At 44.1% G+C, this 15,965-nt stretch overlaps 1 protein-coding gene across 15 annotated transcripts in view; it reads left to right on the plus strand.

Annotated features, from left to right (window-relative positions):
* LOC119953729 (protein unc-13 homolog A) overlaps window positions 1–15,965 on the plus strand; it is a 482,106-nt gene that overhangs the window by 274,376 nt on the left and 191,765 nt on the right. For 11 of the 15 annotated variants that reach the window (XM_038778279.1, XM_038778281.1, XM_038778286.1 and 8 more), the window contains one exon: window positions 1,062–1,149. In XM_038778279.1, the coding sequence (XP_038634207.1) occupies window positions 1,062–1,149 (88 nt within the window). Of the gene's footprint in view, window positions 1–811; window positions 891–1,061; window positions 1,150–15,965 lie in introns of all 15 variants that reach the window. The other 4 variants (XM_038778280.1, XM_038778289.1, XM_038778290.1 and 1 more) reach the window with 1 other exon arrangement.

Raw genomic sequence — 15,965 nt, forward strand, 5'->3', positions numbered from 1 at the left:
ATAAATGGAGTGGCAATTTGTAATATTATCTGGTCATTTTAAAGCCATTTTATTTATCTGCAAATAGAGTTTGATATACAAATATGTTGGGCAGGATTCTCTGGCTTCCCAGCCGTATGTTTCTTGGCAGCGGGAGGCGGCATGCCATTCACTGATGAGGGGATTTCCTGGTCCTGCTGCTGTCAATGGGAAGTTCCATTGAAGCCACCCCACGCCACAGGGAATGCTACCAGCGGGACGAGAGAATCCCGCTGCCAGAAAACAGCCGGAGAATTCCAGCCAGTGTTTTCCATTCTGAATACACTGAAGCTTTTGCCGCAATTAACAGAATTACAAAGTAGATTTACATTGAAAAATAATTGAGGCGGTTATGTATGAGAACTTGGATGGCAATTTCGAGTTCATACCAAAACTGACCAGTTTCTATTAATTTGTTTCTGTTCAATATTACTTTGTGAGACTCTAAGGTGAATCTGGAAAAAGTGTGAAAAATCTGGAAAACAATACTTAAAAATGTAACTTAACTAGTAAGTATCATTTTAAATTGGAGGAGTTTCAAAACTGGTCTCACTTCTTGGTTAAAATAAAAATGTTCCAAACAATTATTGACAATGTGTTCCTTCAATACTTAAAAATAGATTCAAGGAATACATGTATTTTCATTTCTTTATCTCAGTAAATGCAATATGCAGCTTTGGTAATATTGTTTACATTTTGTTCTATATCATACAGGATTACTGGTTAGGCCTCAAGGAGTTTTTTTCCTCCACTGTGTGCTCGTACTTCACTTGACTATTGCTGTCTTTTCTAGGCCTGGCGGTGGGCTTTACAGTATTGACAGTATGCCAGATCTTCGAAAGAAAAAACCCAAAAATCTTGTTAGTGATTTGGTGAGACATCTCTTTTCTCCCACAGTGACCTGCCACTATGCACTGAGGCATCTGATAGTCATGGAATTGTGCCTGTTGCCTTGCTTGCTAGTAATTCTCTCTTTCTTTTTTTTATGTATGTTTACTTTTATTTTTGTTTTCTTTTGTCTTTTGTTTCACTTATAACTGTAGGGGAGCAGCGGTTAAATTTCTGCGTAGCATTGACAGCATGCCTGACATTAAGCCTCGGCGTAAATCCCTCCCACTGGTCAGCGACCTGGTGAGAACATCCTTGACTGCTATATTCAAGGGAGGGCATTACAACATCAACGTGCAGCTAGTTTTGATCACAGTATTATACGGGCCTCTGGGTTCAGCACTAGACTGAAAAACTTTGGTTTCTAACGTTTTGGCATTCTTTTAATTGATGAATAACATTTTTATTCCACAAGCATTTAATCTGGTCCTGTACATAAACACTCCATTCTAGCTGACAAATCATAGCTAAATGTATTGAATGTAAACAGCAAAGTATAAAATCATTCTCCCCAAAGCACTCTTGCAATTACTGAGAAGCCAAATTTGCTTTAATCTACTTTCAGGATGGTTGAATGCAACATAGATTTTGTTTAAGAAATTCACAAAATTTGTTTTATAAAAAACTAGATGCTTATGTACAAAGTTCTAATTCGGTGATTGATATTTAACTAATATACACAGCAAATTAGAAACCAAAGTTTTTAAATATTGCTTCACTTTCTGTTGTTTTTCTGATTATATTTTTTTAAGATATTTTGCTTTCTTTTCTGTTTGCGCTGCCTCTATCAGACCTTTATATTGCCTATTAATTTGTTTATTCAGTCCTGCAGTCTGGCCCCGAAGCCCGTAATAGCCTTCTCTGTGTGATGTTAGTGTAAAAGTTTTATTCAAGTTCAAATACTTGCAGGCTTTAAAATTTCCAAACCCTGAACAAATTTTTCACTTATTTAAAGAAACATCTGCCAACTGAAATTGTAGGGCATTAAGGTGAATCGGTTAACAATGGTTTGTAATAAAACAAATGGACAAATTCATTGAAAAATCAACATTAATTTATTTGTTAAGCATTAAAATAGACTTTGCAGATTTAAAATGAAAAATTATTATACAGAAATATATGTCAGAAATAAATTTTAATACCTCAAGTAACTTCATAAATTAAAATGATAAAAAGTGCTGCTTAATCGTTGATTCAACATTTAAAGAATGGCTGACCTCTTGGAATTAATGTAAGAACCCTGGATGTAGCCTGGAATTGGAGGTGAGAAAGTAAGTGATTATACATAAAATTTGTGGGTGAAACAGCACTTATACATAAACTTGCAAATTTTGAATACTTACTATTTTTAAGTTGTGAAAACTGCATACAATCAAGATTTATGGCTGTGAGTGAATGCTGCTGATCATAACTTATGGTTATGCACCAAGAATGTGAAATAGCGTGGGTGCAATATTGTGTCTTTGAACACCAGGCAGATAAGCCAACGTGGGTAGAAGACCTCCTGTTCAGTGGCACAGGAGTTGGAGCATCAGGGCACTGTATACCCGAGACTGTTAAAATATTTGTGTTTGGGAAGACAAATATTTAAATAAAAAAGCATCTCAAACTTGTGTTAGCTTCTACAATCCAGGGCGTAACATCCAGATAGTCTGGCCGCATCAATGGACCGAGAAACAGAGTTAACGTTTCGAGTCCAATATGACTGTTCTTAGGAACTGGAGAGAGGTAGAAATATGATGGGTTTTATACTGTTGAAAAGAAGGTGAGGCCAGGTGAATCAAAATAGAAGGTCTGAAATAGGTTATGAGGGCAGGAGAGATTAAACTGTTTCTCTGCTTACTTGCTATAAATATGGCGGTTAATAAGGTCGCCTTTCTTAATCCTAATTATGAGTATGCTTCAGAGTCACCAGGTATCTCTCGATACCGCCACAAGGTTCAACCCGAATACCGATCAAAGAGCCAATACACCAGTTAGTTAGTTCAAAGTCAATACTACTTTATTTGCACACAGTATGATTTACTCATGCACAATAACACTACAGGCTAAACTATATCTATCACTAGCACCTATACTTAACTTGGGTGCCCACTTAGGTCAGAGGAACAATGGCTGTTGTTCAGATCTGAGGCTGTTGGTTTCGAAGAGGTAACAGGAGTACAGCTAAGGTCGTGCATCTGGTAGCGAGCGTTAAACTTGAACTTACTTGCTTCTGGTGGTGCTGGTGGAAGGGTCTCTCCACTTGAGAGCCAAATCCAAGAGACTGAACCTTTTGCGGGGGTCCCTTCTTATACTTGGAGGGGCTTTGCGCGCTTGTAGGCGGGCCTTAAACTTGGTCCCAGTTAATTGGGCTGCTTCTTGATTATTGTCATCGATCTAAGCCAATAAAGGGGCGGGTGCCTTGATGGCTGGGCGTGTCCTAGGTGGCCATTGACCTTGCTTTGTTTCTGTCTCCTGGTTGAGGTAGTGGCGCCGGACTGTCTGAGACTGTATCAGCTACCTGAGCACTCGTTCTTTGTTTCCCAGAGATGGGCCATCAATATGAAAATCGACCCAGAGTTTCGGTTCCATCTGCAGACTGCCTTCCAAATATACATTCAGGCTCTGTGCCTGCTTGTTTGCTTTGCATTGTCCATTTTCCCTATAGGCTCTGCGAGTGTCCATTTTATATACTGAAAGACCTCATTAGACTTCATTAAAGAGCGGAGAGACAGGGGCAAGACTTCATTAAAGAGCGGAGAGACGGGGCGAGACTTCATTAAAGAGCACGGAGAGTTTTTCAGCGGTAGCAGCGAGAGCAGTAACCAGGGGGCTGTTGGGAAGGTAGGTTTCCCATTTTAAAAACTTACCTTACAGGAGCGGTGAGAGGGAGGAGCTGAATGGGACCGGTTGAATTGCGCTCTGGGAAGGTGAGTGAACTGATATATTTGGGGAGCGGCTGAACCCGAGACACTACACGTGTAGTGTCTCCCACCCGCCCTCCTCCTCTCACCAAAAAAAAAAGACTGGTGATAAGGAGCAGCGGCCTTTAGATTTTCTGCGCGAGCAGTGGCCAGGGGTCTGTCGGGAAGGTAAGTTTACCTCTTTAAAAACTTACCTTGCAGGAGAAGCGGCCTTCAGATTCTCGGCGGGAACAGTGGCCAGGGGTCTGTCGGGAAGGTAAGTTTACCTCTTTAAAAACTTAGCTTGAAGAGTGACATCACAGCAAAGCAGTGACCTGATTGGCTGGTAAGGAAAGTGCTCCAATTAGCAGTAGCTGGGAGAAATTTTACTCTTCGTGAGTTGGTAAGTATTGTGATTGGTAAGTAAAATCCTTATTCCTTTCACTTATTCATTATTTGATATTATATTTGTAATCTGTTAAGGTAAAGTGTAAAAATGGCAGGAGATCCCAGACCCGTATTATACTCCTCGTGCTTAATGTGGGAGTTCAGGGATGCAGCCGATGCCCCTGACTCCTTCATGTGCGGGAAGTGTGTCCAGCTGCAGCTCCTGTTGGACCGCATGACAGCTCTGGAGCTGCGGATGGACTCACTTTGAAGCATACGCGATGCTGAGGAGGTCGTGGATAGCACGTTCAGTGAGTTGGTCACACCGCAGATTAGGATTGGTGAGGGAGACAGAGAATGGGTGACCAAAAGGCAGAGAAAGAGCAGGAAGGCAGTGCAGGTGTCCCCTGTGGTCATCTCCCTCCAAAACAGGTATACCGTTTTGGATACTGTTGGGGGAGATGGCTTACCAGGGGAAGGCAGTAGTAGCCAGGCTCATGGCACCATGGCTGGCTCTGCTGCACAGAAGGGCGGGAAAAAGACTGGCAGGGCTATAGTCATAGGGGATTCAATCATAAGGGGAGTAGACAGGCGTTTCTGTGGTTGAAAACGAGACTCCTGAATGGTATGTTGCCTCCCGGGTGCACAGGTCAGGGATGTCTCAGATCGGCTGCAGGACATACTGAAGGGGGAGGGTGAACAGCCAGTTGTCGTGGTGCATATAGGCACCAACGACATAGGTAAAAAAAGGGGTGAGGTACTACAATCAGAATTTATGGAGTTAGGAGATAAGTTAAAAAGTAGGACCTCAAAGGTAGTAATCTCAGGATTGCTATCAGTGCCATGAGACAGTCAGAGTAGAAATTCAAGAATAGTCAGAATGGATACGTGGCTTGAGAGATGGTGCAGGAGGGAGGGGTTCAGATTTTTGGGACGTTGGAACCGGTTCTGGGGTGGTGGGACCATTACAAATCGGATGATCTACACCTGGGCAGGACTGGAACCAATGTCCTAGGGGGTGCTTTTGCTAACACTGTTGGGGAGGTTTTAAACTAATGTGCCAGGGGGATGGGAACCAGATTAGGAAGTTAGAGGTCAGGAAAGAGGCAGCAACTAAAACCAGTAAGGTACTAGATAATAAACTCAATGTGACTAAGGGGAAGAGTAGACAGGGAAGAGATGATGAATGCAAAGGGACAGGTGGTCTGAGGTGCATTTGTTTTAATGCGAGAAGTGTAGCAGGTAAGGCAGATGAATTTAGGGCTTGGATTAGTACCTGGGAATATGATGTTATTGGTATTACTTGGTTGAGGGAAGAGCAACACTGGCAACTAAATATCCCACGGTATAGATGCTTCAGGAGGGATAGAGAGGGAGGTAAAAGGGGTAGATGGTCAGAGATTATATCACAGCTGTGATTAAGGAGGGCACAATGGAGGATTCGAGCACTGAGGCAATATGGGTAGAGCTAAGAAATAGGAAGGGTGCAGTAACATTGTTGGACCTTTACTGCAGGCCTCCCAAAAGCGAGCGTGAAGTATAGGCACAAATATGTAGACAGATTATAGAAAAATGTAGGAGCAATAGGGTGGTCGTGGTGGGAGATTTTAACTTCCCCAACATTGAATGGGACTCATGTAGTGTTGGAGGCATAGATGGAGCAGAATTTGTAAGGAGCATCCAGGAGAGCAGTATGTAAATAGTCTAATTAGGGAAAGGGCCATACTGGAACTGGTATTGGGGAATGATCCCGGCCAGGTGGTTGAAGTTTCAGTCGGTGACTACTTTGGGAATAGCGATCACAATTCCGTAAGTTTTAGAATACTCATGGATAAAGACGAGAGTGGTCCTAAAGAAAGAGTGCTAAATTGGGGAAAGGCCAAGTATAACAAAATTCGGCAGGTGCAGCTGTTTAAGGGTAAATCCACATTTGAAATGTGGGAGTCTTTTAAGGAAAGATTGATTAGAGTGCAGGACAGACATGCCCCTGTGAAAATGAGGGATAGAAATGGCAAAATTAGGGAACCATGGATGACGGGTGGAATTGTGAGACTAGCTAAGGTGAAAAAGGAAGCATACGTAAGATCGAGGCAACTTAAAACTGATGAAGCTTTGGAGGAATATCGGGAAAGTAGGACAAATCTCAAACGCACAATGAAGTGGGCTAAAAGGGGTCATGACATATCTTTGGCTAACAGGGATAAGGAAAATTCCAAAGCCTTTTATTCCTGTGTAAGAAGCAAGAGGGTAACTAGAGAAAGGATTGGCCCACTCAAAGACAAAAGAGGGAATTTATGCGTGGAGTCGGAGGAACTGGGTGAGATTCTTAATGAGTACTTTGCATCTGTATTCACCAAGGAGAGGGACATGACAGATGTTGAGGCTCGGGATGGATGTTTACATACTCTAGGTCAAGTCGGCAAAAGGAAGGGGGAAGTTTTGGGTATTCTAAAAGGCATTAAGGTGGGCAAGTCCCCAGGACCAGATGGGATCTATCCCAGGTTACTGAGGGAAGCGAGGGACGAAATAGCTGGGGCCTTAACAGATATCTTTGCAGCATCCTTGAGCATGGGTGAGGTCCCGGAGGACTGGAGAATTTCTAATGTTGTCCCTTTGTTTAAGAAGGGTAGCAGGGATAATCCAGGGAATTATAGACCTGTGAGCTTGACGTCAGTGGTAGGCAAACTGTTGGAGAAGATAGTGAGGGATAGGATCTATTCACATTTGGAAGAAAATAGACTTATCAGTGATAGGCAGCATGGTTTTGTGCAGGGAACGTCATGTCTTACAAACCTAATAGAATTCTTTGAGGAAGTGACAAAGTTAATTGATGAGGGAAGGGCTGGTGATGTCATATACATGGACTTCAGTAAGGCGTTTGATAAAGTTTCCCATGGCAGGTTGATGGAAAAAGTGAAGTTGTATGGGGTTCAGGGTGTACTAGCTAGATGGATAAAGAACTGGCTGGGCAACAGGAGACTGAGAGTAGTGGTGGAAGGGAGTGTCTCAAAATGGAGAAAGGTGACTAGTGGGGTTCCACAGGGATCCGTGCTTGGACCACTGTTGTTTGTGATATACATAAATGATCTGGACGAAGGTATAGGTGGTCTGATTAGCAAGTTTGCAAATGATACTACGATTGGTGGAGTTGCAGATAGCGAGGAGGACTGTCAGGGAATACAGCAAAATATAGATAGATTGGAGAGTTGGGCAGAGAAATGGCAGATGGAGTTCAATCCAGGCAAATGCAAGGTGATGCATTTTGGAAGATCTAATTCAAGAGCGGACTATATGGTCAATGAAAGAGTCCTGCAGAAAATTGATGTACAGAGAGATCTGGGAGTTCAGGTCCATTGTACCCTAAAGGTGGCAACGCAGGTCGATAGTGGTCAAGAAGGCATACAGCATGCTTGCCTTCATCGGACGGGGTATTGAGTACAAGAGTTGGCAGGTCATGTTACAGTTGTATAGGACTTTGGTTAGGCCACATTTGGAATACTGCATGCAGTTCTGGTCGCCACATTACCAGAAGGATGTGGATGCTTTAGCGAGGGTGCAGAGGAGGTTCACCAGGATGTTGCCTGGTATGAAGAAAGGTTGAGTAGATTAGGATTGTTTTCGTTGGAAAGACCGAGGTTATGGTGAGACCTGATTGAGGTCTACAAAATTATGAGAGGTATGGACAGGGTGGATAGCAACAAGCTTTTTCCAAGAGTGGGGGTGTCAATTACAAGGGGTCACGATTTCAAGGTGAGAGGGGGAAAGTTTAAGGAAGATGTGCGTGGAAAGCTTTTTACGCAGAGGGTGGTGGGTGCCTGGAACGCTTTGCCAGCGGAGGTGGTAGAGGCGGGCACGATAGCATCATTTAAAATGCATCTGGACAGATATATGAACGGGCAAGGAACAGAGGGAAGTAGATCCTTTGAAAATAGGCGACAGGTTTAGATATAGGATCTGGATCGGCACAGGCTGGGAGGGCCGAAGGGCCTGTTCCTGTGCTGTAATTTTCTTTGTTCTTTGAAAGTGGCCATCCCAGATGGCTACAAAACGACAAAGATGTCGGAACACAAAACAAAGGGAGGGGTAATGATAGCAGAATAAAGGTTAGCACTGTCAGAAAGCAAAACAGAAGAATGTATTAATAGCAGAGAAAGGGTCTAAAAGCAAAATCATGAGAACAAGATACAGACTGACATTTGGGGGGGGATTCAAAATGGAGGACAGAGTTCATGGTCTGAAGTTACTGAGCTCAGTGTTAAGTCCAAAAGGCTGTAAAGTGCCTAATGGAAGATGAGGTGTTGTTCCCCCAGCCTGCATTGGGCTTCACTGGAACATTGTCGCCGGCCGAAGACAGAAATGTGAGCATGAGGACAAGATGGTGAATTGAAATGGCATGGAACAGGAAGGTCGCCTAGTCTGCATTTTGTTTCCCCAATGTAGAGGAGACCACATTGTGAGCAGTGAATACCGTAGATTAAATTGAAAGAAGTGCAAATAAATCACTGCTTCAACTGGAAAGAGTGTTTGGGGCCTTGGACAGGGAGCAGACACCTCCTGCAATTGCATGAGAAGTCATTATGCAGTTCAGTTCACTACTGAAGTTATAACATAGCTAGGATATTTTGGGTATGTTCTGAATATTTACTGTTCGATTATCATGCAGGTAAACTTAGATAGGCCGAGCAATTGTTTTCCTGTCTGGCATTCCTTGAGTACAAGGCAACATCTATTGCAGTCATTTTCAAACTCAGGATCGCCACGCACCTGTGGGTCACGGGTGGATATTGGGAGGATCGTGGAGCAATCAGTCATGACATTCCCAATCGCGGGAAGAAGTGCCCAACGGCCGCGACTGGCTTTTAAAAATGTCGGCTGTGACCAACTTTCAAAAATGTCGGCCGTCCTGCTCATGCATGTCCCGTCAAGCTGGATGTAGCAGTGCGCAGGCCTGGAGCCCAGCGGGCCAAATTGCTGCCTCCGTACGTCAACACGCTGTACCAGGAGCAGACGTTTTTTTTTTAAATCAATGGAGTCTTCCTGCCAGAAGTGGGAGTAGGTCATGCGCCGGGTACACTGACGTCACGTGTTCAGGGTGTGAACTGAGGAGAGCTTCCTCCATTTTGTAGCTGCCAGCAAGCAAGCAACAAGACTGTGTGAAGAACTTAAGATGAATATTTTTGCACTGGGGAAGGGAGGGCAAGAGATACAAACAGGCCAGGATCTCACAACTGAATTTGCTGGAGGGAGCTTCACAAGAGAGTCCAAGGTAGAACAAATTAGCCCGGTGTGAGCTCCAGGGCCTCTGATGAACAACGCATACATAAATGTAACATTGAATGACAAAGCTAGTGAGATCGTGAGTGTTGTGTTCTTTGTTTTAGTTCTTTCAGGATCTGAAAGTTGTAGGGCTAACAAAGAACAGCAAGCTGTGTTTAATAAACACAGCTAATTTATTACACCACACTGAATTTAAATACTATGGACTTAGTTACGTAAAGATTACATTACACATCTACACTATTAACTATGCTACGAGTTCAATTACTCTGTCTTGCTCTCTTCCACTCTCTATGTATCTCCATCTATCTCCCAGAAGTCAAGGAGGCATGTGATATTGTTGCTCTATAGCACCACCTGGTGACTAGAGTAGTAACATTACATTAACCCTTTATGTGCTTTACAATAACCACACACTGTGACAGTGAGGACCAAGCAGGCTCAGCTGTGCATTAAAGGTAAGCGAAAAGGTGGGTTTCGCGACGGTCGAGCAACCAGTGTGGGTAGCAAAGATTAGCCAGCTGGTGTGGGTCCTGAAGGATGGCTGCGCGGGTCCCAAAGGTCGGCCAATTGGTAAAAATGTGTCCCCGGAAAAAAAGTTTGAACAACACTGATCTATTGCCTTTTTTGTAGTGTACCACAACACATTTCCTTTTAGCATTTGATCAGGTAACTGTTCATGTAACATGCGTCTGGGCAAGCTCCCACCTTGATGGAACCAAAAGTTTCACAACTATCCTAAATGTAAAATAGATTGCTGCAGGAGATATTGACCACATGCTGAACATTTGTGCTGACACTTTTACTTAATCTCCTTACTTGTCACAAAAGATTAAAATGAGGCACTATCTGAAGGAAGTAATATAGTGGAGTATAATCTTTGAAGTATTAAACAAATGTGGATGCCTTGTGGCATGAGTCACGATTAGCTGTTTGAGTCATTGTCGTGTATTGCATGTTTCACAGAGGTATTTGCATGCTGAGTAAAGATGAGCTGGAGCAAGAAGGAAAGCTCTTAGACCTTGCAGGAGATCAGTGAAACAGCTTGCACACAGCATTAGGCAAAGCTTCACAAATCAAATCAAACCCAATCTCAAATATTTTTTTAAGGGTTTTTAGTGTAAGCTGTTACGGACAGGGAAGGGATGAATTTAAACAGCTTTGATTTCACCTCTCACTACCTGTGTGTATACAGAAAGATGTTTTCGATGTAATTCCATTTAAGTAGTGTTTATTTTCCCTAGCTCTAAAATTTGGAGTGTTCCAATCTTCCAAGAATAACTCACACAGCAAACCCGAGATAAGAAGATAAGCAGGAAAGAGGATTCACAATATCCACCCTTTTTGCACTCGTACAATAAAAGAGGGATGAGGGAAAGAAAGGGTTACAGGGCAAGGGGAAAGAAAGGGGTCCAGAGCAAGACCATGATAAACATACGAGTTATGGCTTTACGTGCGTCCAGAGTCCAGAATGAAAAGTCTACTAGTGTATTCCTTCCAAGGGTAGTTGGGTGAGCGTTGCAGGGTGGTCTTTCCAGAAGTGAAGACTTTCATGATGGGAGAAGGCACGTAGAGTTGAATTATTCTTGAAGGCACAAGTTCCAGTAGTTCACTCTGTAGATGAGGGACAGATTTCTCCCTGTTGCTATCATCTTGATGGTAGGATAATAGGGGCACGTTGCTTGCCTGGAACACTCATCGGAGATCAAACAATGGGGAGCACGGTAGCATAAGTGTATAGCACTGTGGCTTCACAGCGCCAGGGTCCCAGGTACGATTCCCCGCTGGATCACTGTGCGGAGTCTGCACATTCTCTCCGTGTCTGCGTGGGTTTCCTCCGGATGCTCCGGTTTCCTCCCACAATCCAAAGACGTGCAGGTTAGGTGGATTGGCCATGATAAATTGCCCTTAGTGACCAAAAAGTTTAGAAGGGGTTATTGGGTTACGGGGATAGTGTGGAAGTGAGGGCTTAAGTGGGTCGGTCCAGACTCGATGGGCTGAATGGCCTCCTCCTGCACTCTATGTTCTATGTTCCATAATGACTGAAGATAAGATCCAACAGCTTATCAATTAAAGAAATTCAGACAGCTCAAGTCTCGATTAGAACATAGAACATAGAACAGTACAGCACAGAACAGGCCCTTCGGCCCTCAATGTTGTGCCGAGCCATGATCACCCTACTCAAACCCACGTATCCACCCTATACCCGTAACCCAACCCCCCCTTAACCTTACTTTTATTAGGACACTACGGGCAATTTAGCATGGCCAATCCACCTAACCCGCACATCTTTGGACTGTGGGAGGAAACCGGAGCACCCGGAGGAAACCCACGCACACAGGGGGAGGACGTGCAGACTCCACACAGACAGTGACCCAGCCGGGAATCGAACCTGGGACCCTGGAGCTGTGAAGCATTTATGCTAACCACCATGCTACCCTGCTGCCCCTGCTGTGACAAGGTGGCTTCAGGTTGACTAACAAGGCCCCTGGGTGAAATCCATTGTATTTCTGAGCAGGTAACGGTTGGGTCATTAGCACCACATTGGAGATTAGGAGTCGGTTGCCTTTGTCCATAGCTGGCTGGGAAAAACATTCCATCACAAGTGGCTGGAACTCTGCTTTAGGAATGTAATGAAGCTCTCGCAGTTCCAGGAAGGTGCAATAACACTTTTTTTAAAAGAGTTAACAAGACTGCTGTTTGTCTGAAGGTTAGAAATTCCTCTGGTATAAGTCATGGTTAGGCAGGGTAAAGCATTGTCCATTTTTTAGATAAAAGTAACAATTTTATGGAGTAGCCAGGTTGATGGGGCATTTATATGTCTCCTGTCTTTCTGTCTCCTGTCCAGCACAAACGGCTGGCTTAGCACACAGCTAAATTGCTGGCTTTGTAAGCAGACCAAGGCAGGCCAGCAGCATGGTTCAATTCCCGTACCAGCCTTCCCGAACAGGCGCCGGAATGTGGCGACTAGGGGCTTTTCACAGTAACTTCATTTGAAGCCTACTTGTGACAATAAGCGATTTTCATTTCATTTTCATTTCATTTCATTTCAAAGGAAGAGAAAAGTTTAATTTATAAATTGATTTGAATCATCACCATTACCATTGCCATATGGCCATCAGGATAGGAGTGAACTGAATGGATCATAGTCTTTTCTCAGCTAAAAATTTCTATATTTTCAAATTGGCTCATGCTGCATCAGTCTTCCAAGTGCAAAGGATTAATTTTGGAGGGCTGTCTCGTATTCCGCAAAGACACCTGAAATAAGTCCAATTCCAAATTGGCTTGGTGATTTTTCAAACTTTCCTGATGGCCACCTCAAACAGCATTAACCCCTGTTTTAGGAACAGTTTCTGGAATTGGCTGTCTGGACAGAGCACGAGCCAGATCTGTTTGTTCAAGTTTTCCTGCATGGATTCTGTTCGACAAGCCGCTGTCGAGAAAAGGAAAGTTATTTTTTTTAAATTATTAATGTGATGCCAAGGGTTAGAAGCAGGAATATCCAACAGAAATTCAGAGGGTCATTACCAGCTGAAGGATACAAATGTGTTCATTGTCTGCATGCTTGATGTTTGTCTTGGTGAAACTATCGATGAAGCAAATTGCGAAATGCAAACCCAGAAAATGGAAAATAGGTGTTCTCAATACTACAATTCCATCCATCTCCCTCTTTTCAGTTACTATTGCTTAGGTAGTAGGTCATTATAATAGTGTCCCATGTGGTTAGTGTCTTGGTAGATACAGTGGGCTGTATTGTAGCATGAAAGGTTGATCTTGTCAGTATTCCTACCTTTCTATAAGAGAAAAGGAAAATAAATACAATTAGCACTTCAAAACTTTAATTGTTGCATTAAACATGAGCTATATTTGCATGAGGACAGGCACATTGCTTTTAACATGATTCCAATTGTCATTGCTCATTAACAGCATAAGCTTCTCAGCACCTGTGTACTGTGTTCTATACATTAGTTCCAATGGCCATCTGTGATACATTGAACATGTGGAGTTAACTTAACATGAATCCTGAATGTTTAAGTCTACATAAACTTCTGAATCATCTGGGCCATGCACTGTGGCACATACTTTATAGTTTTTGAGTAAGGGCAGGAGGGGTTGATGCTTCATGACATGTCTGTCACTGGTTGAGCACTTGTTGACTGCTGCCTTTACTGCAGGAAGAAGAACAGCACATTACACGCAATGATACCTCTGAGAGGAGCAAAATGATGCACCATATTGTTAAACTGAAATGCCTACGTGAATGTATGAACCATTTAGATGCCTTTTACACACAAAACTAACTTCTCAGATGCTGTTTTGTGTGTGTTTAATTGTCTATATTTCCCTATTCCATATCTTTATTATTTGTCTTTTGTGCTGCACTTATGGAATAGGAAAGATGTTAAAGAATGGGTGCAGGGATACTTCCAGTGGTGGCCTAGGTGTGAGTGGTCGCACAATTGGTGGCTTTCGCTCAAGGTGGATTTTTTTGAACCTTCCCCATCCGAATTGTGTGGTATTTGATGGCAAATGGTGCATGAGTGCCGAGGGAATGTGATACGACCCTGGTGGGACTGGTTTATGGCTCATCGGACGAGAAGTGCAACAAGGAAGAGACAGCAACTTGAGCATGGAAGTTTTTGTGGTGCGGCACAGGAGAAGATGGCAGAGAAGAGGGGGCACAGGAGAAGATGGCAGAGATAAAAGGGAACAGCTGGTGAAATTCCTGAATGGCAAGTTCCAGCAGCAGAGGAAGGAGGCCTCAGAGGACCTGGCCAAGGTGGTGGAGCCACTTACACAGCAATCGGGCGGGTGGCACAGAGGCAGGAGGCACAGGGCCTGACAATCCAAAAAAAAAAGGTGGAGGAGTCAGGGGAGCATTAGGATTGGTTGATTTCGATAGAGACGGTGATGGTGATGGTCAGCCAGTGCTGTGGAAAGAAGCCTTACAGAGGGTGAATGTGTCGTTTGTGGGGTTAAGCTTCATCCAATTTGAGGTGGTGCATAGGGCCCACATGACGGTTGTTAGAACGAGCTGGTTCTTTGCAGGGTTGGAAGTTGGATGTTGGCGGTGTGCGGTTGGGGGGGGGGGGGGGGGGGGGGGCCTGCAAATCATGTCCACATGTTTAGTAATTAATTTTTATTGTCACAAATAGGCTTACATTAACACTGCAATGAAGTTACTGTGAAAAGCCCCTAGTCGCCACATTCCAGCACCTGTTCGGGTAGACCAAGGGAGAATTCAGAATGCTCAATTCACCTAACAGCACGTCTTTCAGGACTTGTGGGAGGAAACCGGAGCACCCGGAGGAAACCCAGGCAGACACAGGGAGAACTTGCAGACTCTGCACAGACAGTGACCCAAGCCAGGAATCGAACCTGGAACCCTGGTGTTGTGAAGCCATAGTGCTAACCACTATGCTCTATTCTGGGCTTTTCCAAAGCTGAGGGGTCCTGGCAGGTGTTCTCGGATGTTATGTCCAAGATTCTGTGTGTAGGGGTGGCCCCAAGTTTTGAGATGGCGATATTCGGAGTGAAAAAAAGAACTGGGAGAAAGGCAAATATCCTGGCCTTTATCTCCCTGATAGCCTGGAGATGGATTCTGTGACCTGGCTGGACTCGGAGTCGCCAAAGGCGGGGCTGTGGGTGAGCAACCAGGCAGAATTTCTGCGCTTGGAAAAGGTCAAGTTCGCCTTATGGGGAGCGGAGGAGTGGCTTTACTGGAGGTGGAACTGTTTATCAACTTCTTCGAAGTCAATTAAGGCATCAAGGGAATGGGGGGGATTGTGAAGATAAGGGGGGGGGGAGACTAGTGGGGCGGGGAGAGTTGTAGGCTTGCTATCAGTGGCTGTGGTCAGCTTGAGTTTTTGTATCTGTGGTTTTCTGATATTTCTATGTAATATGCAAACCTTTAATAAAAATATTTCTACTATGATATGCCTATGGAAGACGTTAAGATTCTATTTCATGTAGTACCACACCCGATACCTGTGTCTGTGTATTTACATTGTGTATTTTATGTTTGCCCTATTATGTAATTTCTTTTCATGTGCGGAATGCACGCACGCAGAACATACTTTTCACTGTACCTCGGTACACTTGAGAATAAATCCAATCCATAGAACATAGAACATAGAACAGTACAGCACAGAACAGGCCCTTCGGCCCTCGATGTTGTGCCGAGCCATGATCACCCTACTCAAACCCATGTATCCACCCTATACCCGTAACCCAACAACTCCCCCCCTTAACCTTACTATTAGGACACTACGGGCAATTTATCATGGCCAATCTACCTAACCCGCACATCTTTGGACTGTGGGAGGAAACCGGAGCACCCGGAGGAAACCCACGCACACACGGGGAGGACGTGCAGACTCCACACAGACAGTGACCCAGCCGGGAATCGAACCTGGGACCCTGGAGCTGTGAAGCATTTATGCTAACCACCATGCTACCATGCTGCCCAATCCAATTCAATATGCTAGCAGCCAGTCTCTTTTCATACTC

This window comes from Scyliorhinus canicula, chromosome 18, assembly GCF_902713615.1.
Source record: "Scyliorhinus canicula chromosome 18, sScyCan1.1, whole genome shotgun sequence".
Classification (NCBI taxonomy): Eukaryota; Metazoa; Chordata; class Chondrichthyes; order Carcharhiniformes; family Scyliorhinidae; genus Scyliorhinus; species Scyliorhinus canicula.